The 19,745-nt window shown below is 34.2% G+C and overlaps 1 protein-coding gene across 1 annotated transcript in view; it reads right to left on the bottom strand.

Moving 5' to 3' along the window:
* Positions 1–300: 300 nt before the first annotated feature.
* The window catches only part of LOC145294054 (phytanoyl-CoA dioxygenase domain-containing protein 1 homolog), a 43,071-nt gene continuing 23,626 nt past the window's right edge, over positions 301–19,745 (bottom strand). The window contains exons 6-10 of the mRNA XM_080141045.1: positions 19,331–19,425; positions 12,152–12,257; positions 9,573–9,657; positions 2,493–2,679; positions 301–657 (exon numbers count right to left, since the gene is read on the bottom strand). Coding sequence (XP_079997171.1) covers positions 550–657; positions 2,493–2,679; positions 9,573–9,657; positions 12,152–12,257; positions 19,331–19,425 — 581 coding nt within the window. The 3' untranslated portion in view covers positions 301–549. The remainder of the gene's footprint in view (positions 658–2,492; positions 2,680–9,572; positions 9,658–12,151; positions 12,258–19,330; positions 19,426–19,745) is intronic.

The raw sequence follows: 19,745 nt of genomic DNA, 5'->3' as shown, positions 1-19,745 counted from the left end.
ATCTGCTTTCTGTGACGAGTATGTATATCATAAGGATTTTTCTGTACGTTTGTTTTTACTCAATCTAAATTAACACCAGATTCTTTATTACTCAGAATATATAATAAAATGCAACTGAATTATCAAGATATGAACAGTGTTGGAAAAGTGGGACAGAAAAGGTCTTGCAGCAGCACATTTGTTCCTCTAAAGATATTTGTTGGACTATGCCAGAAAGACTCATATCTTGCTGAAAAAATGAAACCAACATTTTTTTTCGATATCAGAAGTTAATATAATTCAAAGAACCAAAACAAAATATGCAGATATAAATTGTCCATTATATTTAACGAATTATATTGAAAAGACAAAAATGTTGCCAAGACATGCATATGCATCTGAACACAGGTTCTGGTTCTCATTTAAAATTTAATTTTGTTTTATTGATCTTTTAAAAAAAATATATTCTTATTAGAATTATCTCCCTTGTAATTTTGAATTACTTCCCTTTAACGTTGTCCAAAACATCATGTAGAATTGTTTCTACTTCTAATAGCATTAGGCTTCTCATCAGGCGGTTGTGTTTTCTTGAAAAGTTGTCGTATGGCGGTTTTTATGAGTTATTTCCCATCGATCCATCCATGGCCCAGCAAGTGTGGTGTCAAATTCGCCTTCGACCTGTTGTGAAAAGTATTTAATAAAATATACTAAAATGTGTGGAAGAAGAAGAAGAAGAAGAAGAAGAAGAAGAAGAAGAAGAAGAAGAAGAAGAAGAAGAAGAAGAAGAAGAAAGATGAGAATAATTACAATATTAATAGAATAGGGAAGATGGGGATGATAATAATAATAATAAGAAGAAGAAGAAGAAGAAGAAAAAGAAGAAAAAGAAGAAAAAGAAGAATTATGATTATTATAATAAGTTAATAAATATATCATATAAGCTAATAAATATATTAATAAGTATATTATATAAGTTAATAATTTTTTTTCATATAACTACTTTTTAAGGAGGAGTAACTCTCTATTCGTCCATTGTAGAATTACTTCCCTTGCTTTGGAAAACTGATGGGGAGAAATGTTGCATATTGCAATCAAATCAATTAAGCATTAAAAAAAAATGTTGCGTGTGAGTACTTTACATCAAGTGATCACAAATATTTCTTACTTTACGAGAATTACTAGGACCATAGGCCCCATTAATTCCAGTAAATTAGATATGACGTCATACCTAAGCTACACTTATCTTGTTATGGTAATTTATTAAGCTCTATTTATAAAGGAGTCCAAATAGCTCAGTTAATAGTCTCCCAAACAGAAAATTTCAAATTTCTGGTTTCGATTTTCAACCATGACATCTGATTTATTTGCTGAGAATTAATTTTTTTTTTTACTATTAATTCAATATTCTCCATTTCTAAAGTAATAAAGATCTCTGATATTTCGAAATGAAACAAATTCTGCAGTGTATTCATTGCATTTAAAAATACTGTGATTAACAAACAACATTTCTATTTATAAAAGATACTGGGGGTTTTTTTTGCTCTTATGCGTCCCAAAAGAAGCATATTGCCACCTGCATATGAAAGGCTTTTATTTTATTTATTTATTTATTTTTTTTTGTATACCAATGACCGTTTTCCGTGTCATGTCTGCTTGAGGGTGTGCAAGTCGCTGGCAGGACTAAAAAGTCATCGTCAGGCACATGGACTTTCAGTGACTGAGGGAGTGGCACTCGTCTGACAAGACGTTGCAATCATCAGTGGAGCTAAGACCACCGCCATAATACCATTACAGTATAACCCCGTCCTTTCTTTCATTCTTTCTTTCTTTCTTTCTATCCTTCCCTTTTCCTTCCTTTTCTTTTCTCGATGTCAACAGAGGTTTTCAACCAATCAGAATCGAGGACAGTTTTGGGTGTAAAAAAAGAAAAAGCAGACACGCTTTGGAGATGGATAGATAAGTTTCCCTGGGTCATCATGCAAAAAGACAAACCTCGAACTTTCAACGACTCAGTAAAATTTACCACTTTACTGTAACCCTGAATTCAAAAACTTACATAAATATCTTCGTTTTTGAAATTCCTTGTTATTATTATTATTATGCAATGTGTCTTTCTAGACAGTTCCAACACTCTCGTTCTCTCAACAAAATCTACGTATATGGTAACCACAATACAGTCAAAGAAGCAGGAAACGGAGAGTGAATTTCAAAATCTACAAGTTCGAAGAAAGAAACTATTATATTAAAAAAAGTGCCTGTTAAGATAGAGTTGACATATCTAGGTATTTTAAAATGTTGCTTTTGCTTAAAACAACTTATTTACTTGCTATGTCGAAAATAGTAATATATTAAAAATTTATGAAAATTTATCGAGTAGAAAATTATTTATAGTTAAAAGTAATTGTTATGGAAAATTAGGGGAAATTGCATTTTCCCTAGAGATAATATGCGTTCTTTACAGATATATGGTAACAGAGACACAATTGTGGTTCCCCTGTAAGCATAATATTTACCTTGCTTGCGTAATTCTTCAAAGGTTTCGTGTTGCTTGTAAAAGAATGCCAATCTATCTTAGTGACTGAGTTTTTTGCAGACTTCATCAAAACTCCTTCTTTGAGACCATAAAATCCCCAGGGCTTTTCAGGATTTTGCCAGCGGAAATCAAGACTCCAGCGAATTTCATTCGAAAAATTCGATAAGCTATGAAAGAAATAGAACATTTGAATAAATATTGATGGTTATGCAAGTTTTAAACAGTTATCTAAATCAGATTTTCTTTTTTTTTTTTTTTGGTAAATTTGTTTCCTCACAAGTTCTTACATTTCCTGAGTCAATCTATGCCCCCCCCCTTTGCTAAACTCTCACAAAAAACGCTTGACTAGCTAAAACCACTATAATAATTTCCCCCACTCTTTATCTGTGCCTGAACCTAAACGTAGATTCCATGAACAAAGCTTCTTTCTTAGAACTGCACACCTGTGGAACTCTCTTCTGTTTGCCTACTTTCCAGCTGACTACAATATGGTCGTCTTCAAGTCCAATGCAAACAAGTTCTTGACAAACTGTCCACTTAAGTGATATGATTTGCCAAATTTCCACTACTAACAATTACTACGATATTGTCCTATTGACTACCATACTCTCATTAATCTTTATTCTCGAGTGGCCTCCGGACCTTGATAAAGTGGTGGCTCCTCTGTAAAAAAAAACCCCAAAGTTTGCTATGTGGACAGAAATAATGTTTTTATTCTCTTAATTATGTTTCAGAGTTTTTGAGATGAGGATTGGTAATTTTGAGATGAGGATTGGTAATTTTGAGATGAGGATTGGTAATTTTGAAATGAGGATTGGTAATACTATTCTCATCATTTGAGCTAATATAACTTATACCAAAAGCAGACCCGCTGAATCCATTGTTGAGGATGTTTTGTTGTAAAGAGGATATCCAACATCCTAAAAGGAGACCTTCTTGATGAGACAAATATATAAATTACCCCAGCCAAGAAGGATTTCTTCTCCTCTAACTAAAGACACAGCAGATATGACACGTTGATCCCAGCCTGAAGGCCAGGAATAATAGAATTAGCATGTCTTTCAATCCTATATATTTGCTAAATAATAGGGTGAATGCAATCACACAAAACCAATATAAAAAAAACGACCTCATTTTTGTGCAAAAATAGGCTGAAAATCATGTTATATTCTGTCTATACATTTTATAGACGCACTTTTACAAAATGTATACACTCTGACGACCATGGTTTTTTGTAAGCAACTATAACTTGTTAAATCAACAAAGTTTTATTTATTTTACAAAATGATGATCTGTCAGGCAAGAGAGTTTGGGTCAGTAGGGATGGTAGTGTGTGGGGGCCGATCGTAGAATGGCAGAAGTGTGTTACTGATTGTCTTTTTTTTTTAATTCTATTTATATTTACATTGCTCCACACTCCTTGATCGGAATTTAATTGTTCTCTTATTTTAATTTTCAATTTGGAATACTTTTAGCAATTTCACCCCAGAGTTAAATATTTCTCATTATCTCATAACCTCAATTGTTCAATCGGAATCTTAGGTTGACCTCATCACTATTAATCCAATTTATAACAGGTTGTGTCCAGCTCCAATATTTTCCGCCATTGTTCGTTACCTATGCAATAATCATAAACACAGGCATAAATCATCACAAAGACTTTTGTTGGTCTGAATGAAACCAATTAAATTCTAGTTTGTGATGATTTATGTTTGTGCTTGATTTTTTTTTTTCGTTTTGTCTCTTTCACACAATGTACAGATATGTTCATGTGATTAGATGCTCTCAGACTACAGAATTGGTAGAGATTTTTCTGCTTGCAAGTTATCAGCAGACGGCAGACAAAGGATGAAGGAAGTGTTTTCAATCATTGCTATCTGTTGAGCATCTGCTCTTCTTTCCTATTAGAATAAAGATTTAAAAAATTCATAATTTTTAGACGGAAATTGTTAAGTATTGAGATATTATGTTGAACAAAGATGGCGGCAGTAAATCAAACCGGCAAAGAATCAATGCAGTCACGATTTCGAGTATTGAGTAATTCTTCGTAACAAAGAAGGCAACGAAGAATCAATGCAGTTACAATTCAATCGTTTCGAGACAGAGGTTGACAGTGAACTGAATTGAATCCAAAATTCGATATTTTTTATAGTATTTGAAGCTTCTGATTGGTTGATTCTCATAACCGTGGTTATAAAAACGACAAACATTCAAAAACATTTTAACAGAAATTACTCCAGACAATGCTTGAAGCCACTTGATTGGAGTAATTAAAATAATACTGCTTCAAGGTCAAAAACTAGTCAGCGATAAGTGTTACTTCTGTCGCATTGTCGAAATGTTGCATCCCTATGTCTGTTCTAAAAGCACTAGCACCCCGTGATATAACCCCCCCTCCGACAAATCAGGCAAGCAGCAAAATCCCACCCTTACACTGTAGAGATCCCTAAATGCTGTAAAGCCTTCTACTCAAAAAGTTTCTTTCCTCAAACTGCTAGACTTTGGAATTCCCTTCTAGGCCTCTGCTTTCCTGATTGTACTAACATGCACAAGTTCAAATGTAATGTGAACAGACATCTCGATGCCTAACTTCTTACATAGTATCTCAGCAAACCTGGTCCCAAATAGTAGCCCTTTACGATTTGATGGCACTGTTCCTTGTTTGGGGTGAATAGACAGTAAAAAAAAAATAATAATAATTAAAAAAAATAAAATGGGTATATTCTGACCCAGAAAACAGCAATTCTTCCCCCCTTTGTCAGAAACACCACTCATGGAATGCGAGGACTAAAAGATAAAATAAGGGAAGCGCGAGTTACAAGACTACCGTAAGTAAAGCTAAGGCCCACATCTATTCTCCTCTGCTATGTTGAGTCACCTGATTAGTTAATACAGGGTAGAACGATAAAGTTGTAGCCCTAAAGAAAACAATACGATAGTTTTATTTTAAAACTTTTATTGAAAAAATCAATTCAGGTAACTTGATTATGTAGTAGAACTGACATCTATTTAATGTAGCCGTCTTTAGCCTCAATCACCATTTCAATACAAGTCTGGAACAATACAAGTTTTCCACAAGTGCTAACACAACACAAGCAAAAACAGAGACATGGAAAATAATCGCCTCCTTCTCAAAGGTGAATGCACATGAGGTCATTATTCATATACTAGCGTACACCCTCCGCCAACAAAACAGTCATTATTCATCAAGATATATTACTGAATTTAGTTTGTCATATATTAATTCTTCTTCTTCTTCTTCTTCTTCTTCTTCTTCACGTTTTGTATCCGACTATTGTTATTGCTGGTTATATGCTGATAGGCGGATCATAACAAATGAACATAGGCTATCTGCATCTTCTTTTCTCAGTTCTCCAGCATTTTACGCAAGATTCTGGCGGTTTTCACCGAGGCTCTTTTGAAGCACTCCAACATTGCAATGGATCCTAAGTTTCTCAATCCATTTGTCAAATCCTTTTGTCACACTCACCAGAGCTCCCATCACAATCAGTACAATTATTATTATTTATTCACTGGCAGTAGTCACACAAGACATCATCAAAGATTACTCTTTGAGAACAACGTGGTGTTCCCTGGACACTGAGTGACAATAAGTCTCCCCAGACTTTCAGTACACTCCACCTCTTTTGATAACCTTTGCAAAAGAATTTGCATTATCGTAATGACCACTTACCACTGATTTCTCGCTGGCGGCGATCATTGGTCTTCACTGGGATTTGGATGGCAATACCCCTCACCAAGGTCCCAGTTCTCTTTGCACTCAGCCAGCAAAGGCCTGACCAGTGCTTTCTCTCCTCGGTCTTTCTATCCTTCTTGACCCTTATTATTTGATGTAGTGCCTATTCATGGTGAGACTCACAACAACAAAAAAATAGGGGGGGGGGCATCTTACAATTATACAGTTTCAGTTTTCATAATTCTATGTGATGTTTCTGTGTGTTGTGCATCTGTAACCGTTTCTGTGTCCAGTTTGTGTGTAGTTTATGTGTCGTGTTAGTCTCCAGATTCAAGGGTTTTCCTTAATATTTCTGTAGTTTTTATTATTGAAATCTCTTGTATCTTCTCAGTCATCCCTCTGATTCCAATCTTTCCCATTCTTTTTTCAAAGATTTTTTGGTATGGTTCCTAGCACTCCTACTATTAGTGGTGTTATCTTTACTTTCTTCATTTTGCAGATCCCTTCGAGCTCTCTGACCAGTTCCATGTATTTGCACGCTTCTCAGTTTCCTTAATCTTAACTCTGTGGTCTGCTGGAACGACAAAATCTAAAATCTGGCAGGAATTTTCCTTCTTGTTAACTATTATGACACCCGGTCTTCTTGCTTGGATGAGTTTATTCGTTTGTATATTCATGTCCCATAGGATCTTGTGACTTTCATTTTTCAGTACTGCTGCCAGTTTGTGCTTGTACTATTTGCCTGTGTGTTCAAGATGCAATTGTTTGCATGATTGCCACTTGATCGTGTCTATTTTTATATTCTTTTTGTGCTAGTTTGCTACAATCACTTATTATGTAGTTTATTGTTTCGTCTCGTTGTCCACAGAGTCTGCATTTGCTGTTTTCTTGTGTTTTGTCAATCCTTGCTTTGGTGTGATTTGTTCTAATTGCATTATCTTGTGCAGATGTTATTAAGGATTCAGTTTCCCTGTTTAGATTTTCATTTTGTAGCCATTTCCAAGTGTTTTAGTTAGTCTCATCTTTTGTAATCCTTATGAATCGTCTGTGTAGCTGTTTCTCTTCCCTTTTTTCTTTCCTCGTCTTATTGCGCGTCTCTTTTTCTATCTTGTTTGTTACTTTCATGTCTCTTTTTGCAGTAATTATTCTTTTCGTGTTTTGCATTATGTATTTTTCTAATTCTTTTTTTGTGTGTTATTTACATATTCTTCTATACAAACAAGCCCTCTTCTGCCGTCTATCCTTTTCACATATAGTCGGTCAGTATCATCCTTTGAGTGTAGTGTATTGTGCATCATCATGAGTTTTCTGGTCTTCTGGTCTTCTGGTCGAGATTCCTTAGTTCTTCTTTGGTCCAGCTTATAAACGATCCAGAGTATCTTATTTGTGACACTGTCCAAATGTTTATTCCTTTAATTAGGTTTCGACTGTATAGTTTAGTTTTGAGGAGTTTTCTTGTTCTTCTAAGGTATTCCTTTCCTATTTTCTCTTTCATTTCCGTTGCTTTGTAGCTATTATCATTATTATTATTATTATTATTATTATTATTATGATTATTATGATTATTATTATTATTGATGACCTAAAGGGGAAAAAAACACCCACTGTTAATATTTTATTATCAAGTGTAGAATTTTGTTTTAAAATTCATTTTGGATAAAGGTGTAAATTTGCGAGGGCTGTCTGACTTGCTTTCTTGCTTCTACTTGAAATTGTTTCATCTGAGCGTTAGAAAATGATATGTGTTTTACTCACTAACTTTTGCATGATGGAATGGAAGTACATATATGTATTTATATACAAATATTTATATACAAATATATATTATTCTTTATTTTGAATGCCTACCAGAGAGAACTTGAATACCTACTGGAAAGAACTTGAATGCCTACTAGACACTATCCTCGAGTGTCTAAGGTCTCTCTCTGTAGGGATTTGTTGGGACAACCTGGCATAAGGATACTTCATCCTACCAGTAAACCCTGACCAGATATTTAGAATAACATAGTATTCAAAGCCCAAATAAAATCTCCTTGGTATGACTACTTATTAGTGATAGGACGATAACAATATTTTTCCCGATTCTGATGCAATTACTGATTCCGTACTGAATTCTTGATTTCAATACACTTACTGATTCAGATTCTTTATAAATCTCTAAATATTTAACTATACAGTTGTTATTTTTCCCGGATTACCATAAAAATACATGTCAAATGTGCAGATATTTTCTCAAACAAAATGACAAACACTAGTGGAGTGAGAATGATCTAGAGAGTTTTGTTTTACTGATAATTTAAAATCAATAAATATTTATTATTTTATCATTAATACCAGCAGCGGAAGATTTTGCTTTAAACAAAACCAAATAAAAAAGATAATTAAAAGAATCGTTTTTGGCATCGGAAAATCAGCACATCTGTTTCCGATCCCGATACCAATTCCAATATCCCCAAAAGTTCTGATTTTTCTGATTTCCGATTCCGATTAATCGTTCTAACACTACTACTTATACAAAATATTGCGCACCTTCTTTGAGTGATGCTGCCTCTAGGGATAGCACTAAGCTAGATAATCCATTAGACTAGATGAATTCTTGTCCTGGAATCTAGAAAGACCAAGCGATTACAAGTTAACTGATGGATTGAGGAGAGGAAAATTAATGTTCTTCACTCGTTTTCAACTTTGAAAGATAAAGGAAGAATTTCAATGGACATATACTCGGACATAGAGAGAAAAGAAATACAGAGAGAGAGAGGGGGGGAGAGGGAGAGGGAGAAATACAGAGAGAGAGAGAGAGAGAGAGATAAGAGAAATACAGAGAGAGAGAGAGAGAGAAAAGAAATACAGAGAGAGAGAGAGAAAGAAAAGAAATACAGAGAGTGAAAGAGAGAGAAATACAGAGAGAGAGAGAGAAAAAAGAAATACAGAGAGAGAGAGAGAGATAAAAGAAATACAGAGAGAGAGAGAGAGAGAGAGAAAAGAAATACAGAGAGAGAGAGAGAGAGAAAAGAAATATAGAGAGTGTGTGAGAGAGAGAGAGAGAGAGAGAGAGAGAGAGAACATATAGAGATCAAGTATTAGCTTGCTTTCTGAGAACTTTCATTGAAGTAAAATGGAAAAAAAAAGAAAGAAAAACAGTGTCTGTAGCTGCCTGATTTAACTAACAGACTATTCCAAAAATCATATTCTCTAACAACACATAATCCTGTTTAACCAATCAGTGTTTTGTCTCTCTCAGACCCTCTCTTTTCTTCACTCTTTAACACAAGCTTTGGAAAATTATCACCAACTTGTTGAGGATGATAAATACATAAGTGATGATTATTCTTATATGTGATTTGATAATAAAAGTTATTTTACCTTTGGTGAGGGATCAAATTGTTAATAAGAAGCATGCCACCATAGGGAACAGGGCAGAGGACGACATCTTCTTGAAGATTCACTCCTGGGGAAAAGACAGAAGAAAGAAAAATTCATTATTCAGAATAATCTACTTTCCCGGGAAATGCCGGGACACAGGTCAGCAAGTTCAAAATGATTAATAACAATGTAAAACCTGCAACAAAATCTATCAAACCGATTCAATAATTTCTTTCTATTTGTTTGATTTGCCTGTTTTGCGGCATATCAACCCTTTTGATTTGCTTAATGCAGCATTGAAAGAGTCTAAAATAGTATAATAAACGGAATTAAATATTAAAAGATTGTAATTGTATAGTTTTGTAGTTGTATGTAATGAAACACAACGACATGTAATAACTGTACAAAATATATTTATTTATTTTGACTCCATTATAAAATAGTTTTATTATTTTGGTGTTTCTTTTTGGTTCTAAAATTAAGAAGGGTGATAAATGAATGTTCTTGGTGAAAATGTTCATATGATCTGCAGTCACATCTGGTTATTTAGTTTTTCTTTAAAGGAAAAATAGTCTTTCGTGCACGCGTGAGTCTTGAAATTGATGATACGTAGGGCTAGGACAACAGCATATTCTTTTCATTGTTTTGACTCTCGAGTTTGTATCCGTTGATATCTTATATGCTTTTATATAGAGTGATGTGGTTCTCGATTGCTTAACTGTGAGTAACTGTGTCAGATATATACTCTTTTTTTTTTTTTTTCAAAACAATGAAAAGAATATACTGTTGTCATAGCCCTGATAATATGTATGAATTGTCGAATTTACGTAGCTTGGATTAGGAGAAGCTCGGAATGTCCAAATGTACGTGTAGAGACTATACATGGACAGTATCACACCAAGGCGATGTTGATTCGTCGGTTCCACTTCCTAAGTGTTGGAATTTACTTTTTTTTAAAAAACTTTTTACAGCATAAGTAGTTTTGTTTTATGCCAGGGTGAAGGATCACAGGTGTTATATTTATTTTAAGACAAAAAGAAGCTGAGAATAATGTAAATGCGTTTTTGAAACCTTTTTGTCTTGTTGAACAGAGATGGTTATTATTCTATTTTTAGATTTTCCAGTACAGTCCAATCGTTTTTAAGAAATCTAATATATAAAAGGTTATATGTCTGTTTGTCTGTTTCCATATTTTCAAACTCTATCTCTACTTAAACTAAAAGTCGTAGAGTGGCGCTAGGGGCCTTAAATAATTGGATTTTTTACAGACCGTTCTTTTATGGGTCTTTAGCTGGTTAAAGTGGATTAAAGTTTTAAAAAAAATCGTTATGCATTTTGTACATTTATCTTAGTTTATTTTTCATTTTTAATCTTTAATTAGTTCATGTGCGTGTCACGTTGGTACTGTGGTAACGTCACCAGCTTTGAATGTTACAGTTTCGATTCTAGCTGATAACACCCAAATACATTTTTTTTTTTTTTTACTTTTGAAATCACGACTCTATAATAATACATACAAAATCTGGACAAATTAAAATAACATATTTAAGCGTATTTTACGACCGAGCAAAGCCGGACGCCACCTCCCGCTAGTTTAATATATATTTTATTTGTTCAATGTTGAAAAGTTTTTCTATGTTGTTTGCTTGAAATAAATGGGATATTATTGTTTTGAAGTATTTACATGTAATTAGTATATGTTTAATGGACATCAGTTTTTGACATGATATGCATAAAAGAGGATCTTCTCCTTTTAAAAGATGAAAGTGTGTAATGGACGTATGACCTATACGTAGTATGGCTAGGATTACTTCTTTCTTTCTCTGCTTCCTATATCCCAGTTGCCATCCTTTGATGGTAGGTGATATGTGGGGTAATTTGTTATTAGGACAGTTGCTTCCTGCCATTTGGTGGAAATCCGTGTACGGAATCTTCATATCAGATTGATTCATTTCAATAGCTTCTTGAGCTGCTGAGTCAGCTTTCTCATTTCCTCTGATGATATTGTGGTTAGGTATCTAACAAAAAAAGTAAGGTTTATACTCCTTAGCCTTGGTGTCTATTCGTCTGAAGCTGAAACAATACTATTATTATCTTTTAATGCTCAATTCAGGGAGGAGGGATCTATTCTGTTTGCATGATACGGTTCTTCCAACCATTTCCTCCTCCTTTTTGTAAGGAGTAGTTTAGTATATGTTCTGTTGTCATATGACCATCCTCGCTTTGAGGAGTGATGTGTAGTATATGTTAGTTCGTCATGATGCCATTAACTCAGGCATTACCTCTTACTTTTTTGGAGGATAGTGTAGTATATGTTCTGTGATCATGATACCATCCGCCCAAAGATCATTTTTCCCTCTTTTTATTTAGGAGGGAGGTTAGTGTAGTATATGTTCTGTGATCATGATACAATCCTCCCAGGCATTACCTCCTCTTCTGGTGGAGGGACAGAGAGTAGTGCAGTATCCATATTGTTGTCATGAGAACATCTTTCCAGGCATTATCTTTGGAGTATGCAATATAGTATATGTAAAAATATAGTTTGATATCAATCCAGATTGAGTGAATAGTGAACTCACCGAGCGTCTCTTCCATTTCTTTCTCATCTAACATCACATACCAAGTGGGGCCGGCACAGCATTCATGTGTGGCTATCTTCCCAGATCTGTGACCCTTTCTAACAACCTGTAAAAGACAGCAAATAACGACTAAAATATATCATTCAGTTGATTAGATTTCTTCATTTAATTACCGATTCCCTAGAACAATGTTTTAAGGATTTGCTACCTCGTTTTGCTTTGTCTTTTTTTTTTTTCTTATCTATTGTTAAATTTGTTGTGACCCACTTTTTATTTTATTTTTTTTCTTATTCACCTCAAACAAGGCATAATACTACTTGAACGTAAGGGGTTACTATTTGGAATCATCTCTACAGAAGCACTCTGTCGGGGAGTTGGGTAGCAAGAGTTATGCTCACATTTCATTTAAATTTCTGCATGTTAGCACAGTCACCGAAGTTAAGCAACGTTGAGCCTGGTCATTACTAAAATGGGTGACCAGTTTGGGAATTCCAGGCGCTATATGTAGGAAGACGTTGGCACCTCCCTGCAAAAGTTGCAAAAACCTAACATCGTCATTTCCCCTAATGGGGATATACACGTGACTGGGGATCACTTGTGAATTTCATACTACCATGGAACTTCCTGCTTCAGAGGAAGCCGGTTAAACCCAAATAGGATCAGTGCCGTTTCACACACACACACACACACACACACACACACACACACACACACACACACACACACACACACATGTTAGTACAATCAGGAAAACAGAAAACAAAGAGGGGATTGAATTTCAAAGTCTATCAGCTTGAGGAAAAAACTATTATAGTAGAAAGATTTTCAGCATCTAAAAACTTCTAAAGTGAAGGGGTGGGATTCTGCTGGTTGTCGGCTTAGTCAGGAGTATTCACATTGATGTGCCACAAGTGCTACGATTTCATCAGAGCACATTCCAGTAAGGTCCTTGTAAAACAGATACAGAGACGCAACATTGCAGCAATGGTAGAGAGGTCGGAACTTGATTGATAGTGCACGACCTATAAGTATGGATTTTTTTGTAGCCTGTCTAAAAGAGAGAGAGAGAGAGAGAGAGAGAGAGAGAGAGAGAGAGAGAGAGAGAGAGACTAGTAATAAATGATCTTACAAGAAGAAGTCCAGAACAACTGGGAAAATTCTGAGATAAATAGAAAGCACATACAGCACCTAGTATTCCAAAATAGTCATGCATTTTATTACTGACCAGGTTCAACGTCACTTAGATCATAGGTTCTCGATGGGGGTGAAATTTACTCCCAGGTGTGAATTTTGGATTCTCAGGGGGGTGAATTTTCATTTTTTTTTTTTTTTTTTTTTTGAACATGATGAGAATGCTCTCAAAAAGATGAAGCTCTTTTCAACAGAAGATTTTAAAGAAGAAAACGAAAAAGTTACTGAAGCTTCGTACGTTGTAGCACTTGAAATAGCAAAGCAGTGCACTTTTTGAGATAGACAATCTTGGAAAGGACGGGAAATGGGGGGGGGCATCCTTACAAATGGTGAAAGGGGTGCGTGGACCAAACAAGGTTGAGAACTCCTGGCTTATTGTTCATTTATGCCAAGTAGGGCTAGATTGCAGAAAGAATTGTGAGTCTTATTAACAATTCCATTAGCGGCATTAGAGGGGGGGGGAGTCATCCTATACTTTAATCAATTAAATTTTATCAAATCCTAAGAGTAAGAATTTGGTCTTGAATTTTTTGTACGGTTGCAAAAATAATGGTGCTTCTTCATTATTAGAGAAAAATTTGAAATAATGAATTTCAAGTAGAATCAATGGTATCTACTTAATCGTCATGTTGCAGAAATGAACATATCCAAAAATTATGAAAAACGATAAGGTAAAAAATTAATAAATAATGAAAACAGTGGTCAAAGACAATTAGCAAAAAATTGAGTTTTGCTAAATTAGCTTAAGATTCAGAAAATTATTTTCTCCCTTATTACGAGTCGAATACTCCATTTTTTATTTTTTTTTATTTTAGCAAAACTGAATGTTCACTACTTGTTTTTGACAATTATTTTCATTAATAATTAATTTTCTACCCTATCGTTTTTCGTAATTTTGGGATATGTTCATTATTGTAAGGTGACAATTAAGTAGATACCATTGGTTTTACTTGAAAGTCAATATTTTGATTTTTCAAATTTCGCTCTAATAACGAAGAAGCATCAAATAATGATAACAGTCAAATGGAATTATTTTAAAACGGCTGAGAATCACAGTTAAAAGACTGCTGGGTGATAACACTGCAGACATATATAATATCAGATACAATCTCATTCTTTATTGAGAAGACATTCCGAAGAAATGACGAGATGGAGCTCGTCATTGGTTTTGTTTGACAGGACTCTGATGGTGATTCTTCATGAAGAGAGATATATACTAAGAGAGAGAGAGAGAGAGAGAGAGAGAGAGAGAGAGAGAGAGAGAGAGAGAGAGAGTGAGATTTAGTAAGAAAAAGATATTCATTTGTGGCTAGTTTAAGACTACATTTCACACGTCTCATTTAGTAAACTTCCCAACGAAAGCCTAATTCCCTTCCCTTTTTTTTTTTTTTTTTTACACAGTGATCACCACTTATCAAGGCCCGGAAGCCACTCAGGGATAAGGGTTATTGCAAGTACATTACGTTAGTGTGGAGATTTGATGAAGTGTTTACTTAAGAGGGCGGTTCATTAGGAATTTGTTAACATTGGACTTGAAGACATCCAAGCTTTAGTCCGGTGGGAAGCAGGCAGACGGAACAGAGTTCCACAGGCGTGCAGTTCTAAGAAAGAAGCTTTGTTCATGGAATCCACGTTTTGATTTAGGCACAGATAAAGAGTGGGGGAAATTTTTCACAGTGGATTCAGCTAGACGGGTGTTTTTCGTGAAAGATTGGCAAGGGGGGACCAGAGATTGGAGTTCAGACGAGCACCTGCCATTTTTAAAACCCAACCCAACCTCCCTGTGACATGGATGGTGGCGACACATTAATGTTAAAGCTATCCAACTAACGAGACTCTGTTATAATCCAGGAGGAATCAACATCAGGGTCTTCTGGTCATCTCTGCAATTGCGTCTGTGGTTAACAAAAAACGTGCCAGGCAGCGAACTGCACATCCATTTTGTTAAGATAACCATTTGTTAAACTGTCATTCCTTTGTGCGTTTGATGGTAGACCATTCTTGACGTTCCTGATGTCAGGATTAAAATCTTCAATTTTGTACGCATAGTGAATAGCTTTAGCCCAAGAAAGACTTTATACGAATCAGAGAATCCAGAGGCATGGTCTTCGTAAACTAAGGGCAAAAGTGTGATTTAAACAACAGCAACAAGAACATTTTCTCAGTCAAAAAACTCACAGTATATTAGGCAATCTTATGCCCCTTCCATTTCTGGCTATCACACACTCCTACACATACTACTATCAGACCATGTATGACGTACTATTGTCAATCTGTCTCGTCTGGGGGTTCTTAATAAGGTGCAGAAATGTGTAATTTGATTGGCCCTTACCCTTTCTTCATCTTGGTACTCTCTGTCTTTCACAGACGTGATGTTGCTATTCTCAGTCTTTTTTATAATTATTATTATGAAATGTGTTCATCAGAATTGTCTGATCTATTGCCTGCTTCCTTTGTTCCAGCTCATTAAATTTATTGGTCTAGGGGTCTCCATCAATTCGCAGTTTTGATACATTTTTTTATTACAGTTTCTGATTTCAGTAGCTTCTTTTCAAGGACAAGCAAGCTTGTGGAACTCTTTCTGCTGACCGTTTTCCTCTTACCTTCAGTTTTACTTTTTCTTTTCAAGACAAAGGTCAATAGGTATCGCCTTGCTTTCATTCTTGTTAGCTTTTCGGTAGTTTCACGATTTGTCTGGAGAAATTCACACACACACACACACACACACACACACACACACACACACACACACACACATAAATAAAGAGTTCAATATATAATTCTATAAACGCTATTTTTAAAATGGCGACGCTTTCACTACAATAACTGCTGCATTTCAATCGACATCATTTTTCTTTGCCTTCAATAAAAATAAACCTTTAGTCGATTTGATATATTCATCCTTTTATTGTTTAATGCTTCGATTTAGAGTAATTGGGTTTATTCCTTTTGTATTCAAACTCTTAATATATATATATATATATATATATATATATATATATATATATATATATATATATATATATATATATATATATATATATATATATATATATATATATTTCAGGATTATTTTTTGGGTACAAAATTTCAATATTGCAATTACGAAGGGGACATTCGTTTCAGTGTCGTCTTAATGTTTGTATATATATATATATATATATATATATATATATATATATATATATATAAAGCTGAACGTCTGTGTGTGTGTGTGTGTGTGTGTGTGTGTGTGTGTGTGTGTGTGTGTGTCTGGTCACGAATAGGCTCCTATATGGTTGACTGTTATAGAAAACTGATCACATATAATGATAGATGTATCGAGACACAAGAATGGGTATGTTTGATCTGGCATAATGATGATTCATTAAAATTGTAGGGTCTGCGTACGCGCCTGGTCCACAAAGTATGGAAATAAAAAATTTAAAAATTAAAAAAAAACGTTTACAAGTGTTCTTGATATAGATGTACATAATAATACTTTGATAAATATGTTTTAACTTTAATAGGGATGGTATAATAAAACTGTGGGGTCTGCGTTTGCGCCTGGCCTCCATAGAATGGAAATAGGCACAAACTTTAATAAAGACTTTTCATATCTATCTGTGAAAGTATACTTTGATAACTATGTTTCAGTTTGAAGAAATATGGTATAATAAAATTATGGGGTGTTCGTTCGCGGCTGACCTCCATAGAATGGAAATGTGTCACAAAGTTTAACAAGGTTTTTTAATATAGATCCACAGAATATTGTGATAAGTGTTTCAGTGTGAACAGGTATGGTATAATAAATTATGGGGTTTGTCTATTTTATTTTTACTTTCATCATATTTTGCTTTGGTTTTGATACCCTCAAATTCGAAGCTATCTCTTTACAACCCTTCCTTTTCATAACCCATCATACTTTCATAAATCAGAGTCCATTTTCTGTAGGCTTTTTTTGAACCCACTCAACGACGAGTACTTTTGCTAGTATATATATATATATATATATATATATATATATATATATATATATATATATATATATGAAGAATAAAACATGTATAAATACATTTGAAGCCAAAACTGCAACACAAATTTTTTCTTTTTATAAAATAAACGGATGTTTATTTTTAAAGAAATATATTTCGGAGTAAGACTCCTTTATCAATCTTTTTTTTTTTTCTCTTCTTCCACGACATGATGTAGTGGGAGATAGTTAATGTTTTGATGTAATGTTTTGGATATAATAAACTAGTTATGACCAAAGTTTCATTTCATTCGGACAAAACACTAAGAAATGGGGCCTAATTAGAGTTGGGGCCCGTCTTTTGGGGGTCACCCTTTATATATATATATATTAGCCGGTACAAAAGTTTTGCCGGTTTAAAATTTCATCTTGAAAATGAAGAATTATGTATTTTTGAAAATCGTTATTTATAACAATAACAAACTTTGTTTTCTAAAGCTTTTTTCTGTCAACAAGCTTATCAACACCAAATTTGTAAAATTCTTAAGGTTTTGATGTGAATGATGAATGCTGATCAATCTCCTCTCGTGATGTAAATTGTTTTGTAATCCTGGAAAGAAGTGATAATCGAAGAAGCTTGGTCCGAAGAATATGTATGATGCAGCACGATTTCCCAACTCAATTCTCATAGGATATCTTCGTTGTTTGAGGACGAGGACTATCATGCTGGGAGATGACTTCTTTTCTGTTCACTAAATAAGATCGTTTTCAGGATGAGAATATTGTTAAAAAATAATCTGACAGAAAACGTTATAAACGAATCACGTTAATATATTTAAGTAATAAGAATATGCGTAAAATAAATTAGAACGGTCTAAAATGCCTCGTCTGCAAACTGAAACAGACTTTTGCAACGACCTGATATGTTAGGTATATATATATATATATATATATATATATATATATATATATATATATATATATTTTTACAAAGGCATCGCCAGTTATCAAGGCCAAGAGGCCACTAGAGGATAAAGGTTAAAGAGTGTACAGTAGACAATTGGGCAATAAAGTAATCGTTAGTAATGGAAATTCGGCAAATTTGTTAACTTATATGGAACGGCTCATCAGAAACTTGTTTACGTTAGACTTGAAGACAGCCATATTGTAGTCAGCTGGAAAGCAGGAAAACGGAAGACAATTCCATAGGCGTGCAGTTCTAAGAAAGAAGCTTTGTTCATGGAATCTACATTTAGGTTTAGGCACAGATAAAGAGTGTTTTCTGCTAGACGGGTGTTTCTTGTGAAAGTTTGGCGAGGGGGACCACAGATTGGAGCTCAGTCGAGCACTTGCCATGAAAATAACGATAAAGTAGAGACAAACTCTTCTGTGAGAAAGAGGTTGCAGGGAAGAGAAAAGGACACCCCCTACGAGGCTACAGAGTCTATTTTTAACTCTATCAAGGCAGGATAAGTCCTTTCTAGCAGCTCCTGCCCAGATGTGGCAACAGTACTACATCCTTGGACGTTCCTGGCTCTTATATAGATAGAGAATTGCATTAGCAGTGAGATATCTACTGGATCGATAGAAGGATCCCACCATTTTTCCAGCGTATAATGTTATGTTTTCGTTTTTGTATTTTTCAATTCTAATAATAAATGTTTGCATTGCATTTCTTTGTGTACACTGGTGACACTGACGTGATCGTTTAAAACACCTACATTTTAACAATTTTTCAAACAAGGAGAAAAAAATTTCTAATTAAATTAATTTCATAACTGTAGTTATACATATCAATTTAAAATGAAAACGTAAAACACAAGAGTCAACACATTATCCATGAAAATATATATAAAGCAGAGTTCAAACTCATAGATGTTACTTACTCTCTACTCTGGAGTAGAGCATTTTTATCGGTAACACGTGCATTCCTTTTCGTATCTTAGTACTTCTAATATTAAAGAGATTGGGAGCTCTACAAAATACAAGGCTGTTGGGTGAGGTATTTACCCTCTAAAAATGATGAATATTCTTACCTGCATACAGCCGTTTTTAAAATTCGCATCAACCAATGGGATCCAGGCTGTCGGAACAAGAACATCATAACTGTCTTCATCTGTATATGCAGCATCTTGGAACAAGAAAAAAAGAATTTGAGAGATTCTTCTTCGCTTGTATTACTTTTAATTTTGATTGCAAAGATTATTGCATTTGATATATATATATATATATATATATATATATATATATATATATATTTAAATAATAAATAAATAAATAAAAAATACGTCCAAATAAAAAATGGGCGACTTTCGTTTAAAAAATCAACAACAAAAACTATATATATCATTTAATCACATAAATTAATATACGAAAGTATAAATTTATGTGTAAACTTTAAGTATTTACTTCAACAGTGCTCAATACATAGATAGAGCTGGGTAGTAAGTT

The sequence above is a fragment of the Euprymna scolopes genome, chromosome 15, assembly GCF_053919585.1.
Source record: "Euprymna scolopes isolate OS-2025 chromosome 15, ASM5391958v1, whole genome shotgun sequence".
Classification (NCBI taxonomy): domain Eukaryota; kingdom Metazoa; phylum Mollusca; class Cephalopoda; order Sepiida; family Sepiolidae; genus Euprymna; species Euprymna scolopes.
The sequence above is the reverse complement of the archived record's forward strand: the minus strand, read 5'-3'. Positions and strand labels throughout refer to the sequence as shown.